Raw genomic sequence first — 27053 nt, forward strand, 5'->3', positions numbered from 1 at the left:
TCTATATTAATTGCTTTACATGCACTGTTTTAAAGATATTTAGAAATATAATTTTTATTATAAAGAAAAAATCACAAAATAATATTGATAATTTTCTCAATCAGGAATGTAAGAACCACTTGGGAACAAAATAAGATGGCAAATATAGCAAAAGAATGAATAAACATTAAATTAATCATACCGGATCGAATTAAAGATAATATCAATGTGAGTGTTCTTTTAGAATCTGGGGTTTTAAATTTTATTTTATTTTTCATCATATAAAATGAATAGTAATTTAGTACTCATGATTATTTCATGGTAAAAAACTTTAACCCAAAACTTAAAAAGATCATAAATTGATAACAAGAATTCCATGTATACGTAGAATTAATTAATTAATTAATTAAACCCAAGCTAATTAAAATGAACATAAATGTTATTGGACGTGTTTATTGAGCCATGCATGCGTTATTGCAACACGAAACAAAACAAAACCTACCTACAAACTTCAGCAGAGTAACAGAACAAATTACAATTAAGGAATGTACGTACGGTTAAATTAAGAAAATTAAAATTAAAATTAAAAACACAGTTTCTTCGTCTTCTCCATCGTCGTCGTCGTCGTCGTCGTCAAATTAAAGCATATACAGTTACAGATTCTTAATCAAAGGATCTCGATCAATTGGACGACACGGCGAGCTTCTCCCACCTGTCGGTGGTCAGAGAAATGTACGCCGACGCTTTCTTGTCGATGCCGGGCTCCGCCACCCACCGCCCTCTGTCCTCGTCGCTCGGATAAACTTTGTACGCCTTCACGTACTCGTGTTCCCGGCTGTCCTCCGCCACGCGCCTCCCCCGCGATAAGTTCCGGCCGCCGCCTCCGCCGCCGCTGAAGACTCTGAAGAGGGAGAAGGCGGCGGAAGAAGAAGACTTCTTTTGCCTCTGCCTGTTGCTTTCTCCCATTTTAATAAACTGTGTCTGTCTCTGAGAATTGGGGATTTTAGTGTGTATGTATGCGTATGTGTATGTGTTGTGTTGAGTAATTTTTTTTGTGCTGCGGTCACTGCCCCGCTTATTTATAGCGGCGAGTCAGCCGTTGGATCTGATCGACGGCTGTGATTGCAACATGTGAGACTAGGGAAATTTGTTTTAAAATAATATTTAAAAAATTAAATATTAGGTTAAATAAATTTTGTATTTTTCTATAACATCAAATGTCGCTTTGGCCGAGTGGTTAAGGCGTGTGCCTGCTAAGTACATGGGGTTTCCCCGCGAGAGTTCGAATCTCTCAGGCGACGTTAGTTTTTGAATTTTTTTTTTAAAATTTGTTACCATCTATAGTACCATTGTAACAAACACGCAGAAAAATTGTCTCGTTATTAAAACATATAGTAATATGATTTAATTTAATTTAAAAATATAATTATAGGAGTATATATTAGTAAATGGTAACAGACATTTTTAAAATATGATTGTATAAAGTTATAATGGAAGTATTTTTGCAATTTTTTTTAATTTATACTATATTTTGATATAATAATTAATATTCAAATATCAATACGCAAAAAATAAATAAAATCTTTAGAGTCTTAGACGAAAACAATATATAATAGTAAAATTTTTATAACATTAAATAAGTATCATTCTCACAAACCAAAATTCAGTGGAGCTAAAAGGGGTCAAAAGAACGAATGACTGATCAATTGAAGATGTTTCAGACCAACCCTTTATTATTATTATTATTATTTTTATAGCAGAAGAGAAGAAGAGGAAGCTGTAGAATATAAAGTTTTACCTTTTATAATTAAAAAAAGATGGAAAAGGTAAAGACCAAGAACTTTAAGTTTAAGCTTCCAACATTGCCTTCAAGCTGTGTCTAACTTTTGGGATTCTTAAAATAAACCCTAATATGAAATTAAAAGAAAAGTGGAAAGAGAATTTTTATTAGTTTATAATTGTGTCTGAACAACAATAATAAAATAATTAAATTATATTGCATAACAACATAACATATATACTCCAATAATGTATGTATGTATATGTATGTACACACAAGCTACAATTTGTTCTATATATTAAATTATATTCTTTCTTTGTAATAAATAATTATACGCTTTTAGAAATGATAAATAATGTAGTTTAAGTTAATCGTATTGTGCATTTCTTCTGTTTTGGATTAGCTTCATGTATTTATTTAATTAAATAAATACTTCAAATATTCCAACTATATATACATTAATAGATAGCACAGCCTGTACAAGATTTTCTTTAGTTTTATATATATATATATATATATATATATGTGTGTGTGTATGTATTTTGCTAGGTAGAATCCATATGAAGTGATGAGTACTTTAAACCTTTTAAGGGTTGCTTTGGATGTGCTGTTTTGTGTTTGTGTCTTGGTTCAATGCTATAATTTATGAAAAATAAATTTTTATTTTTGAGAAATATTTATTTGAGTGTAATTTAAAATTGATTTGAAATGAGGTGATGTTTTGTAATAAATATAATAATATAAAAATATTGTTTATAACTATTATTCAAGATGTTCTTGTTTTTTAAAAATAAATAATAATAATAATAATAATAATCTTTTACCATATAATTATAACAATACCCTATAAAAATGATATCATCTTTTATGAACATCATATTTATTGTTTATAGATGCATTTGTTATTTGTAATTGATTAATAGCATTTTGTAAATTTGTTAGATTGATGAGTGTAAGTGTATAGATTAAAATGATTTAAAGCTCACATCTAATAAAATTATGTTATTAATATTGTAAAATTAACATATTCTTCAGAAGAATATATTGAGTGTAATAACACAAATATTAGGGGTGACAATTCGATCCGGCTCTGTTGATGTAGGTGGGAATCAACCCACAACCATATGTAGACAAGACAAGTATTTTACTATTAAGCTATATCATAATTTTTAATATTATTTCATTAATTAATATACATATAAAGATATTAAATCTCAAACGTAGTATTAATTTTAATAAATTGGGTCAGGTCAGGTACGGTTTAAAAAATTTCAATCATATTTTTAGAGACTCAAACATAGTTTTTTAGTGCCGAATTCAAATCAAGCTTTTAGACGGTATCTATTTTTGTCAATTTTAACAAATACGGAGCAAAATATTCTATTCTAATTAAACTTAATTTAAAGAAATATATATATATATATATAATAGGTGTATTTACTCATATTTTTTACTTTATTTTACTATTATTTTTTAAAATATATATAATATTATATTTAATATTTATTTTTTATTCAAAAATATTACATTTAAATATTATTTCATAATAAAAATAACAAAATAAATATATACATGTAGAAACATGAAAATAAAAAACAAATTAAAGTGCTAATGGGAATCACATATCATATAATAATATTAATTGATAGTATCCATTATCATTAGAAATTAAGATAGAACCTTGTGATATGGACAATTAACAATGGATTTATTTGCCTTTAATTTTAAATTCAAATTTACATTATTCAATTGGTAAGATTTTTAAAATGTATGCTTATAAATTAATTTATACTTTAATCAACACCCTGACCATCTTATAAATCACTGTTTAATTACGGGTAATTTTAATTTGATGATTGCTGAGTTGTTGATCTCATTGAAGAAATATGACAATGTAATGTAATAGGAATCAAGCCTTTTAACAAAATGCATTCTTACAAAAGCATTACCCAAAGGCATTTTTTCTTGCAAATTCTATGAATTATTCCTAAAAATTTTATTTCACCCTTCTCCAATCTCTACCTTCCCTTCCCTTCATGGATAGTTGCAATCACCATATGCTGCATCAACACAAAATATATATTGTCAGTTGTACAAATTAAATCGTTCGTTTGCGCGCGCATATATATATATATATATATATATAAAGAGAGAATACATGGATCGTTTGGGGTTCGAATGCCGACGGTCTTATCGCACTCAGCAAACTTTTTGTAGTATAAATTGAGAGCATAGTTCGCGTGGCTAAATACGGTATCGGGAGTGAAGCATGCGCCGCCGGCCTGAATGGGCGCGCAATCAATTTTACCGCAAGCAAAGTCTAGAAAAGCTTGCAGTTTATTAGTCGAAGCGGCCCGTTGTGCTACGCACCAAAACAAACCCTGTGCGTATCGAAAAAAAAAAAAATTAAACGGTGAAAAATCGATATAAATAATTTTTAACTTTAAGGGAGTAAGTGACCTGTTTTTGATGATCTTGGTGAAGGGAGTTTGCAACCCCTAGAAGACAGCAAAGAAGCAACAAACAAACACTGTATTTCTTCATTGTATTTCAATAATTTGACAAATATATTGCTTATTGAGTAAATTTGTGTGTATACAGATATATACATACATATATATATATATATATATATTGGAGTATTTGCTGATCAACAAAAATGGCCTACAAAATTAATGCTGAACACTGTCTTATGAATGATGGAAAAATAAAAGTTAATGATAGAAAGAATTTTCTACTTTTTTTAATTGTCTAATCTATTTGCAAAAACTGTTGTAAATATTGAATTCCATTTTCACTATAAATTTTAAGCACTTTATTCCGAGAAATAATTTTAGGGATGGTTTCTTTAATTTTTGAAAATAAAATTTGTTCTAGTCCATGATTTTATTTATTTTTTATTGTTATTGAATTAAATGTTTGGACAAGAGTTGTCAACCATATTATATATATTAATACATGAAAATTTAGGTAAAGTATAATTAGTATATAATTTCAAAGTGTATTAATAAAAATAACTATAAATTAAGATTATAATAACTAAATAATAGAAAAAATTAAATATTCTAGTAAGGCACTGTGTTATCTTAAATAATAATAATAATAATATTATTATTATTATTATTATTAGATTCTCTAATTAAATATTCTATTAAGGCACTGTGTTATCTTAAATAATGGATTGTTATGATTAATTAAGCATATTTCAAAATTGACTGCCCAATCATCTAAAAGGGGATTGGAATAATTCCTAATTCCTTCTAATCCAAAATCAATTATCATTTATTTTAAAAGGGACAATTATGAACCACGTCGTACGTGCACCAAGACCCTGCTTAATCAGCTATTTTAATTTTTAGACTACTTACACAAGATTTTATCAAAAACCCAATGTTTAAAAATGAATTGATTTAATTCAATGTAGAATGTTAAACTTACTAAGAAATTTTGCAATTTTATTCAACACTCAGTCATTTTTTTCCTTTTTTTTTTTCAACTTGTTTGAATTTAAGTTTTTAGTAATTCATTATTTATGCCTAAGATCCTATCCAAATTTTACACAAATTTATTGTTCTTGTAGTTCCGAATATTTTATTTTTCATCCCTTAAAACAACAATTTAATTGTGTCTCTCACGTCCCAAAGAGAAAGACAGTAGAAATTAGGTTGTGTCACAGTTTCAGTATGTTTTGAGAGACCAACAAATATGAATCTTTTATTTGCTTTAAAAAATAAAAAATCAAAATTTCGGATTCAAACTTACTACCAATCAAATAACAACCTAGTCTATTTCAAGAAATTCTAAAATATACTACTAATAATAATAACAATAATAATAACAATGTCTTTCTTTAATTCTCGTATTTTCACGGTTAGCGTCATATGAAAAATGGAAAAAATATATTTTGAGCCCGAAATAAATATATCTGTTCGGGCCACGTATTAAATCGAAATATTAATTTATCCACATAATTTTTAATTATTACAGCCCATATTAATTTGTCCACATTTTTATTTTTCTAAATTTGTTTATTATTAGTAATATTTTATGTTGAAATTTTTTTTGAAAGAACATAATATATATTATTTATCTTATATGGATGTATCTATGTATATTATATTTTTTATGGGATGTAAAAATAATTGTTGGATGAAAAAATCCTATATAAAATACATAAATAATATAATTGCAGTATTACTTTTAACAATAATATTTAAAACCTATTATATATATGTTTATTTTTCATTTTAAATCAAAACTTCTATTATTCATACCACACAGTATTTAATAAAAAATAAAAAATAAAAAAACCATTATTCCTCTTTTATAATATATTAGATTAAAATATTATTTAAATTAAAACTTAAATTATCATCTTAATTTCAAATTAAAACTAAACAAACCTACTTTCATAAGATGAAATGTCCATACATGGAAGTGTTCTATTGCAAAGATAAATTTTATAATTTTAGTAACTCCAGTATCTGTATGTTGTTTAAAATATTATAAAATTTTTAATAAAGAATAAAGTTAATTCAAAAGTCCCAAATTTTTTAAATTAAAAAATAATAATAATAATAATAATTAAAAAAAAAAAATTAGCCCAACCCACAGGATTTCAAGCAGTGCTGTTCTTGAATCTAGATTCTTCAATTATTTAGAACAAATTTAAAATTGGGCCGGATCAACTCAAAACAAAAATTAAATAAATAAGCTAATTCAAAATTAAATTGGGCCAATTATTTAGAACAAATTTAAAATTGGGCCGGATCAACCCAAAACAAAAAATAAATAAATAAGCTAATCCAAAATTATTGCCTTTAACTATAGATTTACATGAAAAAAAAAGGGGGGGAGAACATCATTATTATTTCTATATAAAAATTATAATAAATAGTACTAAAAATCTTACTCGGTATGCAATTTTTATTTTTAAACACATAATCCGATTAAGTCAATAAACATCAAATAAAAGGAATGTTTAATTACTTATTTAAATAAATCAAATAAAAGCTTCCCCTTGCCCTAATTGAAAATACCCTCCGCCATCTCCTTCTCCCCTTTCATCGATTCTGCAACGAATTAACAGGTTTTGACGATACAACTGCTCGTGTCTTTCTATCGGAAGGCGAAAATTTCGAGCTGGTGGCCCAATTTTGGTTTCAGGTGATTTTTTTTTTTTTCCAGTTTTAATCGAACGTCGTGTATTTTTTAGTTCACCGCTTGATGTTTCTATTTAATTTTGTTTGTTTGTTAATGCCTCTCGGTAATGCAAATCGCTAATTTCATTTCTGTGTAAGAATGATAGGACACTGGCTTCGAATAGTTGCAAGTTGATTAGCGGCATGGAGTTTTTATTTTGATTTTTTTTTTCCACTGATGTTTGGGGGTTGCATTGTTTCTGTCGAATTTTTCTGTTTGTGGTTGTTTCTTGGATGATTGTAAGGTTTTTACTAGTTGGAATTAGGCAGAACTACCATTGCGCATTTAGAATTTCGACTTGTACCCTTCACCGATTATGCTCTTAATCTTTCATATTCCCTTTTCTGTCTCTCTCGTTTGAATCATGTTTTTGTGACTGATGTTTATGCCAATTTTGTGTCATAAGCTTGTTTTTCCCACACATGTTAGGTTGCTACTTTCCAACCTTATTCTTAAATTTTGGGTGAAGTGATGTATACTTAAATTATAATTCACTCTCTTGTTAGGAAAAACGATTACATAGAACCCTGTTTCGGCTTAATTTTGTTAACAAATATAGGGATTTATGCACCCTTTGATTAAAATGTGAATTATGCAAGAAACTTTTTATATTCATCCTAAAATTATGTATGCTTGACTTCTTGTTTCTTTCGTAAGCTTTTACAACTGCATTAGCCCTTGGATATGTTTGTTTTAGGTGATTAATTTTTTTAAGGAATTCTTAGGGTGTGTTTGGATGTTTTCGAGTGATTCAGATGTTAGTTGTAATGGATAGATTTTTTGTGTAATAAATGAAATGGAAATTAAGTGTTGGGTATAGGGGGTGTTTGGTTTGTGTGTGTTTGTTTATAAATAGTGGTTGAATGTGATGTTTTGTGAAGAAAATAATATATTTTTATAAGTTATTGTGGGGAGTGCATAGTAATGGAAACAAAATAGTAATAATAATAAAGAAAAACTTGTGTTTGGTTGGATTGCATAGAAAATACATTTAGGATACGATGTTTTGAATAGACAAACTTGTGTTTGTTTTGAGTTTCTATTGTTCCCAATTAAAACCTCTACTCACAATCCCAATAAATGCTGTTTTGTTTGGTTTGGGTTTGTATTAGTAATTTGAGTTTGTGTAATAGTGGTTTGTGAAAGAAAATCGTGTATTCTTATTGGTAATTGTGAAAATTAAAAGCAAACAGTGCTATTAAACTATATTTTGAAGCTGTTCCAGACCTTATCATTGAAGTTTTGTCCTATCGTTGTTAATTGAGCTACCATTACTAACAATCTTGTCACCATCCAGTTATTCCAGCTAAATAGCTATGGCCGAGAAGAAAGTTATAGTGATTTGTCAGTCAGGAGGTAAATTCGAGACCAATGCAGCAGGCGAACTATCTTATGAAGGTGGTGATGCACATGCCATGGAAGTTGACGATAAAATGAAGTTCAAAGATTTCAAGTCGGAGGTAGCAGAGATGTTTAATTACAACCTTGCAACCATGTCGATGAAGTATTTCCTCCCTGGAAACAGGAAGAACCTGATCAGCATTTCAAATGACAAAGACCTCAAGCGGATGATCAAATTCCATCACGACTGTGACACAGCAATGATATATGCTACAACTGAAGAAATCATTGCCATTGATGCGTCCTACATGCCCGGCAGTAGGTAGTTTTTTTTTTTAATCGAATACATTGGTATTTTCGTACGCGTTGCATGAACTGTGTATTGGGAATATTGTCTCTTGCAGGTCGAGTCGGACAACATTTTCTGAAGCTGAGGCTCCTGTTGATGCTTCTGCGAATATCATGAACAATATTGTGGTCGACATAAGCGAACCTGGTCTTCTTATAGATGCATCATTCGATTTGGTCAGTGATACCAACCATGACAAAGTGGGAACTGATGTACCGGCTGAGATGTCTATACCTAATGAAATGCCTATTCCGGTTTCTTTTGTCAGCTCCTACGACGAAAAACACACTAAAGCTGCGCAGCAGTGGCAGAACAGTATTACCAGCGTCGGCCAGAGGTTCAACAGCGTACATGAATTTCGTGAGGCTTTGCGCAAATATGCTATCGCTCATCAGTTTGCGTTTAAGTACAAAAAGAACGACAGCGACCGCGTTACTGTAAAATGCAAAGCAGAGGGATGTCCGTGGAGAATTCATGCATCAAGGTTGTCGACCACGGCACTTTTCTGCATTAAGAAAATGAATCCGACGCATACATGTGAAGGTTCTGTGGGAACAAATGGTTGTAAGGCAACAAGAAGCTGGATTGCTAGTGTCGTAAAGGAAAAACTTGCCATTTACCCAAACTATAAGCCGAAGGACATTGTTGATGACATCAAACGGGAATACGGAATTCAGCTAAACTACTTTCAGGCTTGGCGAGGCAAAGAGATTGCCAGAGAGCAGCTTCAAGGTTCGTACAGGGAGGCGTATAGTCAGTTACCGTTTTTCTGTAACAAGATAATGGATACAAATCCCGGAAGCCGAGCCAGTTTCACCACTAAAGAAGACTCGAGCTTTCAGCGCCTGTTTGTCTCTTTCCATGCTTCTCTGTACGGCTTCGAGCATGGCTGCCGTCCCCTGCTTTTCCTTGATAGCCTTTTTTTAAAGGCAAAATATCAAGGCTCGCTGTTGGCTGCCACTGCTGCTGATGGGAACGACGGATTTTTTCCCGTGGCTTTTGCAGTTGTAGACGTGGAATCGGAGGAAAATTGGCGCTGGTTTTTGCTAGAGCTGAAAATGGCGCTGTCGAATTGTCGAGGATTGACTTTTGTCGCCGATAGAGCAAAGGGGCTGAGGGAATCGATTTCTGAAGTTTTTCCAGACGAGGATGTTTATCACGGCTTCTGCTTGGCGAATCTCTCCGAGCAACTTCTTCAGGATTTGAAGGGTAATTTCTCGCCAGAAGTGAGGCGAATTTTGGTCGACGATCTTTGGACTGCGGCTCTCGCCCCTACACCCGAAGGCTTTCACAGGTGTATGGAGAGCATAAAAAATATATCGGCGCACGCGCACGATTGGATTATGCAAAGCGAACCTGTGCATTGGGCGAACGCGTTTTTTCGGGGCGCAAGATATAACCATTTGGCGTCGAATTTTGGGGAGCCATTTTACAGATGGGTACGCGAGGCGCACGAGCTGCCGATAACCCAGATGGTCGACGCAATCCGAGGTAAAATTACGGAGCTACTCTGCTCGCGGCGTGCAGAATCTGTTGACTGGCTGAGCCAGCTGACTCCAGTGATGGAAGAAAAGCTCGAGAAGGAGAGCGCTAAAGCGAGGACCCTTCAAGTGTTGATCTCGGCAGGTAAAAAATTTGAAGTTATCGGCGAGACTGCTGATATGACCGATGTCGATAATTGGGACTGTACTTGCAAGGGATGGCAGCTCACCGGGCTGCCGTGTCGCCATGCGATTGCTGTCATTAGTTGTCTCGACCGCAGCATGTACGATTATTGTTCGAAATACTTCACGGTCGAAAGCTACAAAACTACGTACTCGCAGTCAATTCTTCCTACGTCGAACATGGGTGTTGCGGCGGCGGGGGAGAAGAGCGGTTCGGAGTTGGCGGTGACTGTGACTCCTCCGCCGACTCGTCGGCCGCGCGGCCGGCCAACGACGAAGAAAGCCGGGCCGCAAGACGGTCGGAAACGACGAATACTGTGCAGTAGATGCAAGGGAACAGGGCACAACAAGTCGAATTGTAAAGAGTTTCTGGTGGATTGCTAGGCTAAGGTGTTTTAGGGTTCTTTTATTTTTCGATTTTTTCTTTTTCTTTTAGGTCAAATTTATTATATGTTTATTTTTGGGTATTGAACATAGATGACTAACAACAAATGCCGATGGTCTAACCTTAAATAACAAGTGAAGAAAGAATTTTATTCACACAAGAAAGGGGTTTTATTTATGCATTATATTTATATATGTTTTATTCCTTTTCTTTTTATGGCGATGTTCATTTACATTGTGTTTATTTGAATTTTTAGTTGTATACCTAATATAAAATTAATTTTTAATATAATATATTAATTAATATAAAAAAAAAAATTTAAATTGAATAATATATTTAAAATTCAATTGCTCAAACATACACATCCTTGCTTTCTAAACTTTGGTTGTTTAGTTTAGGCATCTATGGTTTAGGTGATCTGTAGCAATAGTGTTGATAAGTTTTACTTCATTCAAAAGCTTATTTTTGTTAAAATCAATAAATCAATATTTGTTCTAATTTAGTGCCGGATCTAAACGATATAAATTTCCAGCTGCATTGAAATTGCCCAAAGAAACTCTATTCAACAAACTCAGCAAACCATTTCAATGTTTCATACCCCAACAATTCAAAAACTCACTTCAAATTCGATTTCCGAGAACCACAACATGAGAAACTAGAGATATCATGTAAAATGTTAGTTGTTACCATTGAAACTAGAGAGCAACATGCGAATTCACAACTCGGGGCTCTGCTAGGCCAAGCCATGGGCATTGCAGAGATGACGGCGATACTTATTTACATAGTTGACAGAGGTAGGAACATTACATATGTAGATCTTGACGTTTTCTACATCCATTGTTTTCTTTGGATCCAGGATTGTATAGCCAACAATCATGACAGTCTAATGCACAGTGCTATATAATCTTGAAACCCCTTTGTATTTCATTCTGAAGAACCGAATCCGCGCTGGATAAGAAAACCCTGTTGAGGCCAAAAGCAGCTCTAATATAACGAATATCCAAAAAAGCTCCTCCCAAGTGTTATTGTAGAACTATTTCTTTTGTCTCAAATCTAGGTATCATAGTTCTCCCTTTCTGCCAAGTCACCGAAATCCTTAATTTGAGCGGAAAATCAACAACTCGATTCATTCACAATAGGAGGGCAGCTTCCAGACAAGTAACATTCCTGACTATTCAAGAGATGGCACAAGACCAGAATCTTATACTAGTAACAGTGGGTAAATTTTATCGCCAGGTTCGAGAATAGCATCCTTAAGCTTCATATGCATGTAGGTTAACTTGAGATCAGTATTCCAGGATATTCCAGGCAGATCTTATGATTCACAGCAAGCTTTACCACAGTCTTGATGGTTCCGGCATAAGTGAACCTTTAGCAGACAACAATTTAAAGTCATCTTAGAAAGAGATAATAACTACAATTTTTCACTATCCCAGGCTGCTTATTAGCAGCCAAGTGTAGGAAGGGAACAGCAGGCCGGGTATTACCGATTCTTAAGGCAAATCAACCAACATCACTTGCAAGCTTGTAAATAATCTTGGCCTGTCTTCCCTCCCATTTCAACCTTATGTATGAGACTACGTAGCAGCTATCAACCCTGATTCAGGGTTGATCTCTGCTACTGTAATCTTAATTGGCTTCCATCCTGACTGATAATTACAGATAATCCACTTTTTCATGTTAACTACCATGTGCAAAATTTGGAGTATCTCCCCTAACGGAATCTCTTTCAAGCACATCTTTTTCATAATTGTAGCTGCCTCATACCTAGGCACCAAATTGACAAGATTGAGAATAATGATATTTAACTTTGAAATTAATAAGTAAAAGGAAGAACTAGAAAAGATATAATTAAGAAAATTAGAGCAGGTACATACCTGCATTGAGTCTCGAGTATGGCAGTTCGCCCAGCAGAGGATGAAAGAAATTTTTGAATTTCATCCCATGTCACTTTTGAGAAGTGATTGATATTACCGCCTATAGGATTTACACATTGCCAAAGTTTCTCATTTTTCCCAACATACAACTGCAGGGTACCTAACTGCTGCTTTATCACCAACTGCTGTTCTACGGCATATGTTAAAGCTTTCTTAACATCAGTATTCCGATGTCCGAGATCTCCATATCTAACACAGTTAGTAATGTTTTCTTCTGTTGGCACAATTTTCTCGTTTTTTAGGGTGTTTAGAGCAAGAAGAATCACCCCAATAAGACCTTGCGTATTTTCAGAAGGCATGGGGCACTCAGACGTCCCCCAAACATTGTAATCAGAGATGGCGTCAGTTTCCACTGCAGAAGGCGGAGGTGGAGTCCCTTGATTACCAAGGGATAATTGGTTAGCTGATGCATCCTGATAGAAAGATTTCTTCTGCGGATTATATACTTTTTGGGGACTGTTAAAGCCAGTGCGATTCGGAGAATTACTAGAAGTATGTCTTTTCCCTCCACCATTTCGTGGTTGGGGTCCAGGAGAGTTGTGGTTGTACATGGGGTACTCGGACATGCTTAAGCCGCCAATATCAGGTATATATGTTGAATTACCAGAGTTCAAGTTTGGTGAATCAGATCTTGGCATTGTAATCGGAGGATGCCACTGCTGATTAGCTAGTGTTGAGCCAACTGGCAACGATGCAGGTTCAACTGGGAAACAATTTCCCTTTGCTGGCTGAGAATACTGATTTTGGTGAGACCCATGAGAGTTACTGTTGTTAGTCCATGAAGAATCAGGAATACCATGAACATAAGCTGATCCAGGACCATTAGTTGCAATATTGGGATAGTAAGTACCATCGCTGAATGGCATAGGGTGCCCATACACCAGTTGTTGGAGGCTGTTATTATTGTAGTCTTCTTCGACTCCAACCATAGTATTTGAAGCTCTTGGCATATTAGGCTGAGTGAAGTTTCTGCGAATTTGTTTCCCTTTATATTTTGGGTCAGTTCCTCTTCCCAAATTTGTAACTTTTGGATTTCCCATATAGGCGCTTTCGTGAAAAGAACTCATAGGTTGGGTTGCCTGAACAGTTTCAGTGTTCAAAGATTCAGAGCTTGATATATATCCGGTTCCATTTCTAACAAATTGGGAAGGCTCAACATTTGCAAGTGGCGGTCCCCCTGCAACAAGACTAGTCCAGAGCCATACACTCTTTGCAGCTGCAAGAAGCGGTGCAGAAGCTTTCTGTGGCTGAGCTAGAAGAATATTATATCGGCGCATACGCAACTGGTGAAGAGCATTTGAGAAATCTCGATCTCCAGATATTAACAAATAGGTACCGGGTGCAGGATTGTCCACAGCCCAAAACAACATATCCACCAGAATCTTCTTATCACTAGCATCCTTCACGCCTAAACATATATAAAATTCAATTATTAAGCAATTTAATTATACATCACCATATAAACCAATTGATAAGGATCACTTGAAGTAAATACTTACAACAATTAAGGCATTTATCTACAATGAGTTGCAATTTTTAAAAACATGACTACAAGCATTCTTAAAAAGCCATTACAAGCAAGATCACATAGTTACAACTGCAAATTAACTCGTGGAAGTATAACCAAATACTTGGGCAATATTCTATCTAAATTAGAAAAGCCTGTATTAGACTAAATAGAATTTAGGCCCCACAACAAATTAGTGCTGAAACGACGAAAGCTTTGAAATGATCAATATCAAAATTTCCAAGATTTATCTTGATATCAATCAAGGGGTACAGACACCCTGAAGTCTACGTTAAAGAAGGGAGAAAAATGGATGTAATCCAAAAGTCAAGCAACTTGGAATTTGGTTAAAACCTCCTCAGAAGACCTCGTTTTAGTCAAAGCTAGTACTTAATTCATCAATTACGTGCCAATGCCAAGAACAAGCATTCTTAGTACCTTATCCAAATAAGGTTTACAAAAAATACTAATTTCCATACCAAGGTCTCCATCCCCTTCATAAAATATGTATTTCACGGCATATAATGAAAAGGTAAACACATCAGATTGAAAAACTAGTTAAGGGTATTCAGCAACAGCACTCGCCATAGTTTCAGCACCACCAAAACACGAGAGAGAGAGACAGTAAATTGTATACACACAGAAACATAAATCACAACCAATCGGCAAGCATCAACACGAACCAAAAAAAATTAGAAATAAAAATCTATTGTACACAAATCCAGCAACAAAAGGCTAGAAATATACCAGCCGGAACGTGGTTGAGCGCGATGCCAGTGCTGTTAAGCGCCTGCTGAACTCCGGAAGAGATCCTAGTGGTGTCCCCATACGCGGATATCGATACAGGGCCACAGTAGTTCATCTTCACCAAAGCGGAGCTTATATTCTGCGCAATAGCATGTGGATCGCACGTTTTCGGCACGTGACAGTTCTCGATATCCCACCAGACGGAGGTCTTAGCCTTCACATACTGCTCCTCCGCCGCATCCCGCTGCTGCTGCACTCCTCCGCCACCCATCAATCACGTCCAACTAGATCACAAATTAAATCGATCCGATTCCGAGGGTTTTCGTTTGGGAAGCAGCTTGGTGGAGCAGTTGCGCATTGATTCAATGAGATGAAAATAAAGTTGCAGTTAAAAAAGAAGTGGAGAGAGTGGAGTAGAATTGGGAATGAGTGTGGAGTGGGGCAGGACTTTAGTTGGCTTTGTTGGACTTGGAGTCGTGGTTTAGCTTCGGAATTCGATTTTCCAGTGCGAATCAACGGCGGATGTAACTGCTGCTGCAGAGGAAGTGCAGACGTCAGTGGGTGGGGACGACGACTCATAAATGACAGAGTCACTGTCACTCGCCTTCTTTATTGATTAATGCTATTTCTTATTTGAACTTTCAAATTTACTGTTATTGTTGATGTATTTTTTATTTTTTCAAAAATAAAAAATAAAATTTAAAAATAAGAAATTATTTTCGAATTTGATATATTTAGTGTCTGATATTAGAAATTTCTAAACATTGTACGGTATATAAAAAATAAAGTAGTGATCCCAAAAGCAATTCTCTTGAATTTGATGTCGATTGAAGATGATTGAAGATAAAAACTCCGCATCCTTAAATATTCCTTCAAGAAAACGTTTCAGAACCGTAGCTAGCAATCGCCGCCAACCGCCCACAAAGAACCGTTTTGAAACATGCGGTTACGGAAACCGTCCACAAGGTCTTCCTTTATCGACGCGTGTTTTAGCCAAACGCTTCTAACAATTCCATAACTCAACTGGCCCGACCAACCATTCCAGAGACTAACTGGTCGCTGGTCGCTAGACCAAACGACTTATTGGTCGTCCATCAAGCGACCAACATCTGATATCTCCAGACGATTCAATGGTCAGCGACTTGTTGTTCCAGCAGCAAACCTTCCGATCTGCAGACCATTCGACCTCCAGACTTTCCGACCCATGGACTATCCAACCTGCTAATCAACCGACTTGCCCAACTGACCCCGGACCTTCCGACCTGCCTATCCGATCGCTAACCAACCGACCGCGGATCTTCCAACCTACCTATCCGACTGAGGACCAACCGACCTGCCTATTCGACCGAGGACCAACCGACCTGCTTATCCGACTGCGGACCAACCAATCAGACCAACCGACCGAGGACCAACCGACCTGCCTATCCGACCGCAGACCTTCCGACCTGCCGATCCGACCGAGGACCAACCGACCAGACCAACCGACCGATGACCAACCGACTTAACCAACCGACCTGAACGACAAATTTTTTTTCCTTTCCACCGGACTTCGTGTCTAACTTCTTTAAGATCCTGCTATCCTTATTTTTATTATTATTATTATTATTTTTTGTGCGTAACAATTATATTATATTAAAAATTAACTTTATATTTAAAAATCATATTAATTTGTACTATTATTTTAATTTAATTTTTTTATTATTTAAATTTCAATTAAAAATTAAGCCCGCACAAACACACCATGTATTGATTTCATAATAGTGTATGTGACAGTTAAATTAGAATTCAAAATTATTTAAGTATATATCTAGATAAGGTACTAAGAATGCTTGTTCTTGGCATTGGCACGTAATTGATATCAGATTCTTTAGTACCTTACTATAATACTGTAATATAAAGTGAACAAGCATTATTAGGCCACCCCCAATCACCTCTTTCCTCTATATATTTATTATAATTATTTCTATTTTTTTGTTTTTATATTTTTTATTTTATAAAATCTTATTTTTTACACAATCATATAAATATTGATATAATTTTATTTATATTTAATTTTAAAAATAAATAATTTTAATATAAAAAATAAATAGTTGTTATACCTCCAAAAACCATTGTTTAATTTTAATAATTTTAATGGTTTTTTTTTTTTTTTTCCCTTTTTTCATCTTTTAAAATTTTTAATATACAGTTTATTATCTTTCAGTACAAATATGTTTAGTTTTTCTAATACATTAAACTATTATTTTATTTACAAATTTACAAAATACAAATCAAATACACTTAAAATTCAAAGAAATTAAAATAGTTTGGCAGTTAAATTAATCAATAGAGTTTGTTAGTTTATATCTTTAGGTATTAGTATAAAAAATACAATGGATGTGTTAGTTTTGTATTTTAAAAATTATGTAAATAATATAAAAATAATAAGTGTATAAAATAAATTATGTGAAAAGAAACAAACCCAATATATACATAAATTAATTCAATATATAATAGTGAAATATAGATTATAGATTTTTTTTAATAAAGAAATCATAAAAAAAAAATAAAAAATTATGGCTTCCTTTAATTTTGAAAATTCTTAAAATAATAAAAAATTAATACTTCATCCAATTAACTAAATTTTATTATATTACATTACTCAAATAAAAAATAATTCTTACATTCTTAATTTATTTTATTTAATACAACTTATTATTATATCTTAAATTTCGCATAAAAAATAATATTATCTCCGTCAACCGCTAATTTATCTATTTGTATTTTTTGATAATTTTTTTTACCTTAAAAATATTATTATATTTGTATATATATATATATATTTTTTACAAATGTAATATATTATTAGTATAATAAGACATTAATAAAAATATTTATGTAATTAATATTCGAATAAATGAACTGTTAACGGAGGTATATATTGTCAAAAATAGTGGCATTATTAAAAAAAAAAAACAAAGCGTGTATATATCTGAAAATATTGGACCATTCGTATGTGGGCCCAAAATGAGCTGAGTGCAGAAAAAATCTAAACAAAAATATAGCCCATCTTATTATAGTTCTGGCCCAGCCTACATAAAGTTTTACCGCGCTGAGATCATCCGAGCCAGGTTCGAATTCTGTCCTAATCACACTACTCCCAGGCTCGGATACTCCGAACCAACTCCTCCTCTACTCTCCCAATCTTCGTCAGCCACGCATGATTCTCGTGCTTATCGCCCGAACCACCACGGACGAATCTCCACCCTTGGATTTCTCCTTAACCAATTTCCAGCCGTCCATCGCACTACGGCGAAGCGAATCGACGGCTGTTGAGTTCCTGTCCCGTCTCTGTCGAGTTCACCTCTGCTGATTTATTATAGGTTGCTGACACTTGCCAAGTTCAGGTTCCGTAATTTACTCAATCTCGAAATCTAGCTGATTTGTAGTGTGTTTGGTTGTTGATCTCGTCTGAAATGGTATGATGCAGCTGTAGTGTTTTCTGCGCCATGGATGTTTGAAGCAAAGCACTCTCCGAGGTTCGTCAATTTTCGACATAGATAGATAGAATATAGATGGATAGATTGGTACCTTTTGTTTTGAATAATTGAACTATGAGTATATACATATAATTCAGATTAGTCAACTATCGAGTTATGATCTGCAATAATTGATTGTTGATTTTATATTCGGCATCTCCCAATTGTTAAATGCTGCACGCAACGTGTTCACATGCAGATTTTGTGTTCCGTATGCGATGGGGGTCGAGGGGGCGGGGTGGGGGTGGGGGTGGGGCTAGGGTATAGCTTTCAATCGTATGAGAGGGAACACAAAACATATTATATTCGTATTTAATTTGTTTAGGTCTCGATTCAGTGTAACTCCTTGAATCATTCAAGCGGCGATGTCAGCGTCGGAGAGAGAGTCGGCGGCGGCGGCGGCAGTTCGGGAGGTGGATCCGTTGCTGAAAGACCTGAGCGAGAAAAAACAAAGTTTCCGGCGGAACGTGGTGTCGTTGGCGGCGGAGCTCAAGGAGGTGCGCAGCCGCCTGGCTTCTCAACAGCAGTCGTTTGCCAAAGAAGCCCTAATTAGACAGGCATGCAACAGATTCTAACTTGTTTGATTGCATTTAGTTTCAAAAATGTTCCTGAATTCGATTGAATTTGAAATGATTGTGGTCTTTTTGTTCTGTTCTGCACAAATAAAGATTGTGGCCCACTGACTTCATTTTGAGGGATCTTTGAAGCTTGAAAATTACCTGGCAGCTTTTTCTTTAGCTTTCTTAATGGAGTTTGAATTCTGTATAGGAAGCAGAAATCAAAGCCAAGGAGATGGAGGAGGAGATACGTATGCTGGAAAAGAGCTTAGAGGAGAAAAATTTGCAGCTGCAGGCTTCAACATCCGCTTCTGAAATGGTACACAGGTTCATATATTTCTTAAAAATAAATAAATAAAATTGGTTCAACACTTTGTAAAGTATGGAAGTGGAATCTTGCTTTTCGATGTTTAGTGCTTGAATTTTTATTTTTATATTTTTGCACAAATTGACTTGGCCTGCTTTTTTCGGCGTTTGTGATTTGTTCTATTTAGGAATTTGGATTGATACTCAAATTTAGTGCTTAATTCTATAATTTTATATGGCCGCAAGGGTGTTGCTGTTTGAATGGTTCCACTACTTTGCCCTCTTGCACACTTGTGTTTTGGAATGTTGTTGAGTTTTAGATTGCTTTGAATTGATTTTTTTGAGTGAAAAATACTGATCAAATGTTTTTTTATTGTAAGCAACTGATCAAATGTTATGTGTTTTCTATAGTGTTTGTGTGATGGAAATGGTGTTTTTGGACAGGATTTATATATATATATATATAGCATAGTGCAAAAAAGGGTATTGAAAACACAAGTGAAAGGAATCTGTAACATTTAATAATTTGAATAATTTTCTTCTTTGCATGAATGGCTTTTATTGAGTTACTTCTCTGTGTTATTTCATACTCTTGTCCTATTTAAAAATGTAAGCATATGCCATTTTGGCATTTTTGACGGGGAGCATTGATGTATGTAGAAGAAATCTTGACATGTAAATGTCTTTAATGAAAACTTACATCTTTATGTATCATGTTTTTCTCTTTCATTGAAATTAAATTCAGTACCCTTTGCATGGGGGATAAATGTGTATATATATTTTTTCTGTAAACTTTCCTAGTTACATATATATTCTCCTTGGTCATTTGCTGCAGTATGCCAAGGAATTGGAGGATCTAAGACAGCAGCTTTTAGCAACTAGAGCAACTGCAGATGGGAGTGCACGATCTGCGCAATCAGCGCAATCACAGTGTTCAGCTCTGGTGAAAGAGTTACACGAGAAGAATTACACTCTAAAAGAACACGAGGATCGTGTTAATAAGCTTGGACAACAGCTAGATCTACTGCAGAAGGATCTCCAAGCCAGAGAATCTTCTCAAATGCAACTCAAAGACGAAGTCACGAGAATTGAACATGAGATCGTGCAAGCATTAACCAAAGCAGGAGCAGATAATGATTGTGAACTTCGAAGAATCCTAGATGAGGTCTCCCCAAAAAACTTTGATAAGATTAATAAGCTCTTGGTGGTAAAAGACGAAGAAATTACTAAGCTGAGAGATGACATCCGAGTTATGTCAGCACATTGGAAGGTTAAAGCTGAAGAGTTGGAATCTCAGGTTTGCTTCATTTTTCTTGCTTTATCCCGTGGCTGGTAATTCATTTTGTCTATTGCATGCTCTATAATCAATATACATTTTCGACAGTTGGACAAGCATCGAAGGATTGATCAAGACATGAAAAAGAAAGTTTTGAAGTTGGAGTTTTGCCTCCACGAAGCACGGTCCCAAACTCGCAAGCTCCAAAGAGTAACACTCCATCCCTCATTCAAAAATCGTAAACTACACAACTTCATGGTTTATAAATAATTATGGCTCTAAGGCCACTCTTGTCATCTGTCTCAGATGGGAGAGCGAAGGGACAAAGCTCTGAAGGAGCTGAGAGATCAGCTGGCAGCCCAACAACCAAATATGTCAGAGTCTCCGAGCAGCGAGAAGAAAAATTTCTGGGACACACCGGGGTTCCGGATTGCAGCTTCGCTATCAATGTTGATCATGGTAATGTTCTCAAAGAGGTAATAACATCAATTTTTGTACATGAAGTTTATTACCATTTGTATGTGAGATTGAGAAGATTAGCGGACAATATATGACTCTATATGTTGTCTTATGTACATATAAGTTTAGCTGTTATTGTTGGGGTCTTTTTCATTTTTGTCCCCTTCAATTATAAGAATGAAAATCATATATCCAGTTAAAGCTTGAGCATTTTTATGTTTGTCATTGCTTTCTTGATTTGGGTTTTCAAATTTGATCCAATCTTGTCATGCCCTTTTTCTTTTTTGTATTTTTGAATACATCAGATGATTGTGTCGATTTTGGGAGAGTGAATCTCGCAGGAAATTTCGGGTTTTAGACAGCCTATGTCCCCACCACTAAACATGAACTTTAAAAAGTGAAAGAAGAAAAGCATATTTGGTAGTGGGAATATTCCTTTTTCAGGCCAGAATATGCCAAAAAGAATTCAGACAAACACACACAAACAACAACTCCTTTTACTGCTCTATTATGGTCGTAGATAGTAATTGAATTTACCTAATTAATGTGTAAAAATATTGCTGCAACGTTAAAATGCCTCTAGTGTAATATTAATTAATGCAATCGGCTAGTAATTACTAATTAGTGCTGACTTTGAAAGCTTTCTCTAGCTCTAAAGAGCAACAATGGCGGCCGCGATGATGCAGCAGATCAATGGCTGCAGGCGGCTGCCGGATACTGCCGCCGCCGCGGAAGTGTCTGTAGTGGTGTTTGCAGGGCTTTCACCGATCCCGCCGGAGGGGAATACTCCTCCTAATCCGGTGGCGCCGCCACTACCCGGAGAATTGCCCGTCGTCATCCCTGAGCTGATTTGAGTCAATGCTGGTTAGAAATTTGAAGAAATTGATGGTTATTTTATTATCAATGGTGTTTGTGGAGAATTTTCGTTACCCAGAGGGCGTGATGGCTGATCCAGTCGACGGCGGCGCCGTCGTCGGGGTTGGGGTTGTAGTCGGCGTCGGAGTCGAAGTCGCCGGCGACGAGGAGGTCGGGAAAACGCAGGAACCAGTGCCTGTTGAAATAAAGAAACAAGAGTTTAGTTAGTGCGAATTGCAGGAGAAGAGGGGTTTTGAAATTTGGATGAATTGGCGGCGGAAGGTCTCACTGGGATTGGCGTTGGTGATTCCGGCGACGCCGCCGAAGTCGCAGCTGGTCTGGACAGGGTTCTTCTGGAAGTAGGCGTTGAAGGCGTAGGAGGCGTGGTTCTGCAGGCTGTTGGGGTTGTAGCAGCTGCCGCCGTTCTGGATGGCGGCGCAGTCCGCCTTCCCGCAGGCGAAGTCCAGCGCCGCCTGGACTTTCGCCGGCGGGGCTCCATTCTTGGCCACGCACCACTTCCGGGAACCGCCGCCGCCGGAATTAGCGCCGGGAGGAGCCACCGCCGCCGGAGGAGTCGGTGAAGTGACGGGATTGCTCACCGGCTGGCCGCCGCCGCCGCCGGGGACGGTGACCGGAGTGGTGGGCGGATTTGGGTTGACGGTGACTTGGCCTGTGGGAAAACAGAGAATTGTTGGTATTGTAGGAATGGAAGAAATGGGCAAATTGAATGAGTATAGAGAATGATGCATTTACCAGAGGAGCAGAGAATGGGAAGGGAGAAGAGGAACAACAGTAGACAGTTGGGATCCATTTGGAGAGATCTGTTGTGGGGTTCTTCACTTCAGCTTGATTGGAGTGACACCATTTGCTTCATTTCACTTCACTTGATCAAGCTAGATCTCTCTCATATAATGGAGTAAAGGAGAGCATTTCGAGAGAGAGAGAGGAAAAAAAAAACAAATTAAAAGGGGGGGGGGGGGGGGGGGGGGGATAAAGTAAAAAAGGGAGGGTGTTGGTGTTGCAGTGCAGGAACAAGTGTCTTCTTTCGTATGGGCTATTATGGGTATCAAGAAAGAAGGATAGATAAAAGAAAGAAAAGAGGTTTCTTTTGGGGATTAGAAATAAACGTAATTGCTGGCTAATAATGAAGCGTACATAAAGGGTGTGTTCGTTTGATGGATTTGGATTAAATTCCACTATTCATCCAAAATTTTTCCCCCAAAAACATCAAATCAAACATCTATTTTTTATTTTTTATATTATACTAAAAATCAATTTTACATTCAAAACATCACATCATCACCTATTTATATCACATCATATAACTATTTAAATTCAAAATTTTTACTATTCAAATCCCAACTCAAAATTCAAACCCCCAAACAAACACACCCAAAATTAGTGCAAAGTGGTGACTGAGGCTTAACTATTCATTCTTTCTTTCTTATTTGCTGCCAATGTGCTGACGGCTAAAATTTTAAATTAAAATAGTTATATATGATTGATAAGTATGTTTTTAATATAAAATTATTTTTTAGTATAATATAAAAAAATAAAAAATAAATTTTGATGTTTTTCTGAAAATAAAAAAATTTGATGAATAGTAGATTTTTTTGGAAAAAAAAATCCTCCAAAACACACCCTAAAATTATGTCATAAGTTTGAATTTGAGGTTATCTCAGTCGAACAGCAAAATTAAGAATTACGAGCACACATCAAAACCTTATTGGTGGGTTTGAAAAAAATTAGATCAGTTGGAACTCATTACTAGGTCTCATGGTCGTGAAGTAACCTATGGATGTCAAGGTTTGTATTCATATTTTGTTGGTAGTTTGTTAGGCTAATTCAATATTGCCTTTAAAAATTTGGTATTGACAAAAGCCAACCCCAAAGGCGAGGCAGACAAAGAAACAATCCCTATCAGCTTCAGTTACCGTTATACGAGTATTATTTTACAAATAAAATTTCTGATATATTTTTTAAAAATTATGACATATGAAATGAGGCACACGAGTTTGGGAAAGACACGTGCTATATGTAAATTAGATTAGATTAGATATTTGTAGCAAATACACTTGTCGGCATGCGTAATTTTAAGGAGTCGACTGCGGATCTCGTGTGTTATTAAAAAATGACTATCTCAGTTTGATTTAAAATTAAATAAATAAAAAAATTAGACTGAAAATAGTTATATTGCGCACAGACTAAATCCTAGACAAATCATGTGTAGCAGATAACTTAAAGCATAGAGGGTTTGAACCATGATCTTGGGGTCATAACTCCAAACTCCCACATTACCAGACCATTCTTACTGGACTATATTTATTTTAGTGTATATAAATTGTGGTTTACTGTTATATAAATTTATAAATTTTAAAGTGTGTTGTTTACTGTTTATTTAGTAAGCAATTTTTTTTTAAATATTGCGGGATTTTTTCACTTAATTATTTTTTATTAATATTATTAAAAAATTATATAATATATACAATAATTATACATGATCTATAATTTATATTCTATCAAAAAAATTAATAATTTAATATAAAATATTAAATTTTTATATTCTTAACATAATTATTAATCATAATTGTTTATTAATGAAGTCTCATAACAATCTCGATTCAGTCAAAGATTGTCGGCTGTCATATAATTACAAAGAGAATTAAAGACAATACTCCATTTTCACAAAAGTTTTTAAAATGTTAAATATAAATAAAAGTTAAATATTCAATATAATATTTTTTATACACTTAATAAATTATATTCTTTGTGATATATTTTAATATAAATATATATTTTTAAAAAAAAAAATTACAAAATTTTATATGTTGTTTTACTATAAAAATAAAACCATATTTTTATGAAAATTTTAAAATATGACAATTAAAAAATAAAATATATTTGAATGACAAAATATAAACTTCTGAAAAATATGCATATAAACAAAGACATATATGGTTGTGTTTGTTTGAAGGATTTTGGAGGATTTCCACTGTTCATCCAATTTTTTTCCCCAAAAAACATCAAATCAAACACCTATTTTTCATTTTTTATATTATACTAAAAAACAATTTTACATTCAAAACATCACATCAACACCTATTTATATCACATCATACAACTATTCAAATTCAAAATTTTTACTATTCAAATCCCAATCCAAAATCCAAACTCCCAAACAAACACACCCATAATAGATGAATTAGCTAAGCATATTTATTCAATTACTCTGTATAATTTAATTCAAATATATTATGAGTTTGTTCATTTTGTATTTTTGGTGTATGTATAAGGAACCGTAATTATAAATATAATATACTTTCACGTCCCGTTGCAAGGTTGTCATTAATTTTTTGCATGTCGATCTTTGATATTAATTATTATATAAAACATAGTTCAAATCAAGAAAAAAAAAATGACAAAATATGTTTGTTAGTCCCTTGTAATACCAATACAATGATATTTGTAGAGTAAATTATTTAAATATAAATATATTTTTAATGTCAAGTACAATAACCCAAAAATTAAATGGCAACCTTGCAGTGGGACGGAGGGAGGGAGTATAATATTTTGTGTTGTATAATTGTTACGTACGAAATTTAGAATTAGGTTAAAAGCCCAAGGTAAAAAGAAGAATGGGCCTAACAATGGGGTTGATTGAACTGGCTGAAGGACACCGTGAGGAAATCAAGGAAAATAGATTTATTTCTAAGGAAAATACAAGGCGGAAGGTCCTCAAGACGGAAGGTCCTCAAGACGGAAGGTCCTCAGGTCGGAAGGATCTCAGGTCGGTAGGTCCTCAAGACGGAAAGACCTCAAGTCGGAAGGTCTTCAGGTCGGGAGGTCCTCAAGATGGAAAGACCTCAGGTCGGAAGGTCTTCAGGTCGGGAGGTCCTCAAGATGGAAAGACCTCAGGTCGGAAGGTTTTCAGGTCGGGGGGTCCTCAAGACGGAAAGTCATCAGGTCGGAAGGATCTCAGGTCGGTAGGTCCTCAAGACGGAAAGACCTCAAGTCGGAAGGTTTTCAGGTCGGGAGGTCCTCAAGATGGAAAGACCTCAGGTCGGAAGGTCTTCAGGTCGGGAGGTCCTCAAGACGGAAAGTCATCAGGACGGAAGGTCTTCAGGTCGGTAGGGCCTCAAGACGGAAAGTCATCAGGACGGGAAGTCCGCAGGTCGGGAGGCTTTCAGGTCGGGAAAAGGAAGAAAGGTAAGATCTCAAGAATTGATCCAAATCCAGACCGAAGTCGGGCAGACGCAGAGGTCTGTTAAGAGGAAGGTCGGGCAAGGAAGAGGTACGGCCAGATGCAGAGGTCTTCGATCAAAGACGGAGGGCGGCTGATGCGGAGTTCGGCCCAAGTGAGGTCGGGCGAAGAAGCAGGTCGGGTGAAGGACGAAGTCGGGCCAAAAGAGCGGAAGGTCTGAGGTCGGCTCAAAGAGTGAAATATAAGGATAATGTTGGTCTGCTGAGGACACGTGTCAGCATGAAAAGGGTTGGAAGACGGTTGGAAAGGAGACGTTGTAACCGTTCGGGTGACGGTTTTAAGTACGGTTCCCCAGAGAATATTTAAAGGTTTGGATCATCATTTGGCAAGATATCTTCAATCAACTTCAACAAAGCAAAGTCAGATTTGGGGATCACCACTTTAAATTTCAGTCTTTTATTTTCCAGTTTATTTTCTGTACGTTACAGTGTTTAGAGATTCCTAATCTCAGGCACTAATTAATCAAGTTTAAGGATATTTTTCATATCTTTGAATTTTACTTTATTTTTGTTGAAAAATTACATCAACAAATTGGCGACCACAGTGGGAGAAAGACAAAATTGCTCATTCCAATTCCGGCGATAATTTCATACGTCTTAGATCCGGCCGAATCATCGGAAGGGTTATGGCAGGTTCACAACCGCAAGCATCTTCCACACCGGTGGGAGAATCCGTTCCACCACCCATTGTGCCAAATGCCGGGGAAATCCCACAACCACCAACTGATTGGTGGTCTTATGTTCAACAAATGAACAACCAGCATACCTTGGTTATGCAGAATATGTTGCGTGAGCAACAAACGAACATGTTGCGTGAGCAACAGAGTCAGTTGCAGAACATGATAGATCAAGCACTGTCAAGGGTTAGTCTTCAACCCACTCAAACGCCACCAGGAGTGTCACCGTCCAGACCACAGGCAAATTTCGCAGG

At 35.2% G+C, this 27053-nt stretch overlaps 4 protein-coding genes and 1 non-coding gene across 7 annotated transcripts; 3 read left to right on the forward strand and 2 right to left on the reverse strand.

Annotated features, from left to right (window-relative positions):
* Nucleotides 1-1198: 1198 nt before the first annotated feature.
* TRNAS-GCU (transfer RNA serine (anticodon GCU)) lies at nt 1199-1280 on the forward strand. The gene has a single exon. It is a non-coding gene; the product is annotated as a tRNA-Ser (tRNA).
* Nucleotides 1281-6719: 5439 nt separating this feature from the next.
* On the forward strand, nt 6720-10862 carry LOC127252469 (uncharacterized). Of its 2 annotated transcripts, XM_051276656.1 has the most exons (3): nt 6720-6925; nt 8259-8624; nt 8707-10862. In XM_051276656.1, the coding sequence occupies exons 2-3, from the start codon at nt 8278-8280 to the stop codon at nt 10697-10699; spliced, it is 2340 nt and encodes a 779-aa protein (XP_051132613.1). In that variant the 5' UTR covers nt 6720-6925; nt 8259-8277; the 3' UTR covers nt 10700-10862. The 2 variants fall into 2 exon arrangements, with proteins under 2 accessions (XP_051132613.1, XP_051132623.1); XM_051276666.1 differs by lacking the exon at nt 6720-6925 and having other exon boundaries at nt 8481-8620.
* A 399-nt stretch (nt 10863-11261) lies between these two features.
* On the reverse strand, nt 11262-15366 carry LOC127252506 (uncharacterized). Of its 2 annotated transcripts, XR_007839090.1 has the most exons (4): nt 14892-15366; nt 12578-14045; nt 12188-12467; nt 11262-12069 (listed from the first exon to the last, which is right to left on the reverse strand). XR_007839090.1 is itself a non-coding variant. In XM_051276698.1 (3 exons), exons 1-3 carry the CDS (start codon nt 15160-15162, stop codon nt 12278-12280), a joined length of 1929 nt encoding a protein of 642 aa, XP_051132655.1. In that variant the 5' UTR covers nt 15163-15366; the 3' UTR covers nt 11262-12277. The 2 variants fall into 2 exon arrangements, 1 of the variants encoding a protein (XP_051132655.1); XM_051276698.1 differs by having other exon boundaries at nt 11262-12467.
* Nucleotides 15367-18047: 2681 nt separating this feature from the next.
* Nucleotides 18048-21796, forward strand: LOC127252527 (nuclear envelope-associated protein 2-like). Its single transcript, XM_051276737.1, has 8 exons — nt 18048-18277; nt 18361-18409; nt 18735-18966; nt 19178-19285; nt 20108-20569; nt 20657-20758; nt 20855-21024; nt 21658-21796. The coding sequence occupies exons 3-8, from the start codon at nt 18775-18777 to the stop codon at nt 21686-21688; spliced, it is 1065 nt and encodes a 354-aa protein (XP_051132694.1). The 5' UTR covers nt 18048-18277; nt 18361-18409; nt 18735-18774; the 3' UTR covers nt 21689-21796.
* Nucleotides 21660-22764, reverse strand: LOC127252542 (PLASMODESMATA CALLOSE-BINDING PROTEIN 1). Its single transcript, XM_051276761.1, has 4 exons — nt 22616-22764; nt 22152-22532; nt 21938-22058; nt 21660-21852 (listed from the first exon to the last, which is right to left on the reverse strand). Exons 1-4 carry the CDS (start codon nt 22671-22673, stop codon nt 21660-21662), a joined length of 753 nt encoding a protein of 250 aa, XP_051132718.1. The 5' UTR covers nt 22674-22764.
* Between the last annotated feature and the right edge of the window lie 4289 nt (nt 22765-27053).

The sequence above is a fragment of the Andrographis paniculata genome, unplaced genomic scaffold (assembly GCF_009805555.1).
Source record: "Andrographis paniculata isolate CXL003 unplaced genomic scaffold, ASM980555v1 Contig12END, whole genome shotgun sequence".
Taxonomy (NCBI): domain Eukaryota; kingdom Viridiplantae; phylum Streptophyta; class Magnoliopsida; order Lamiales; family Acanthaceae; genus Andrographis; species Andrographis paniculata.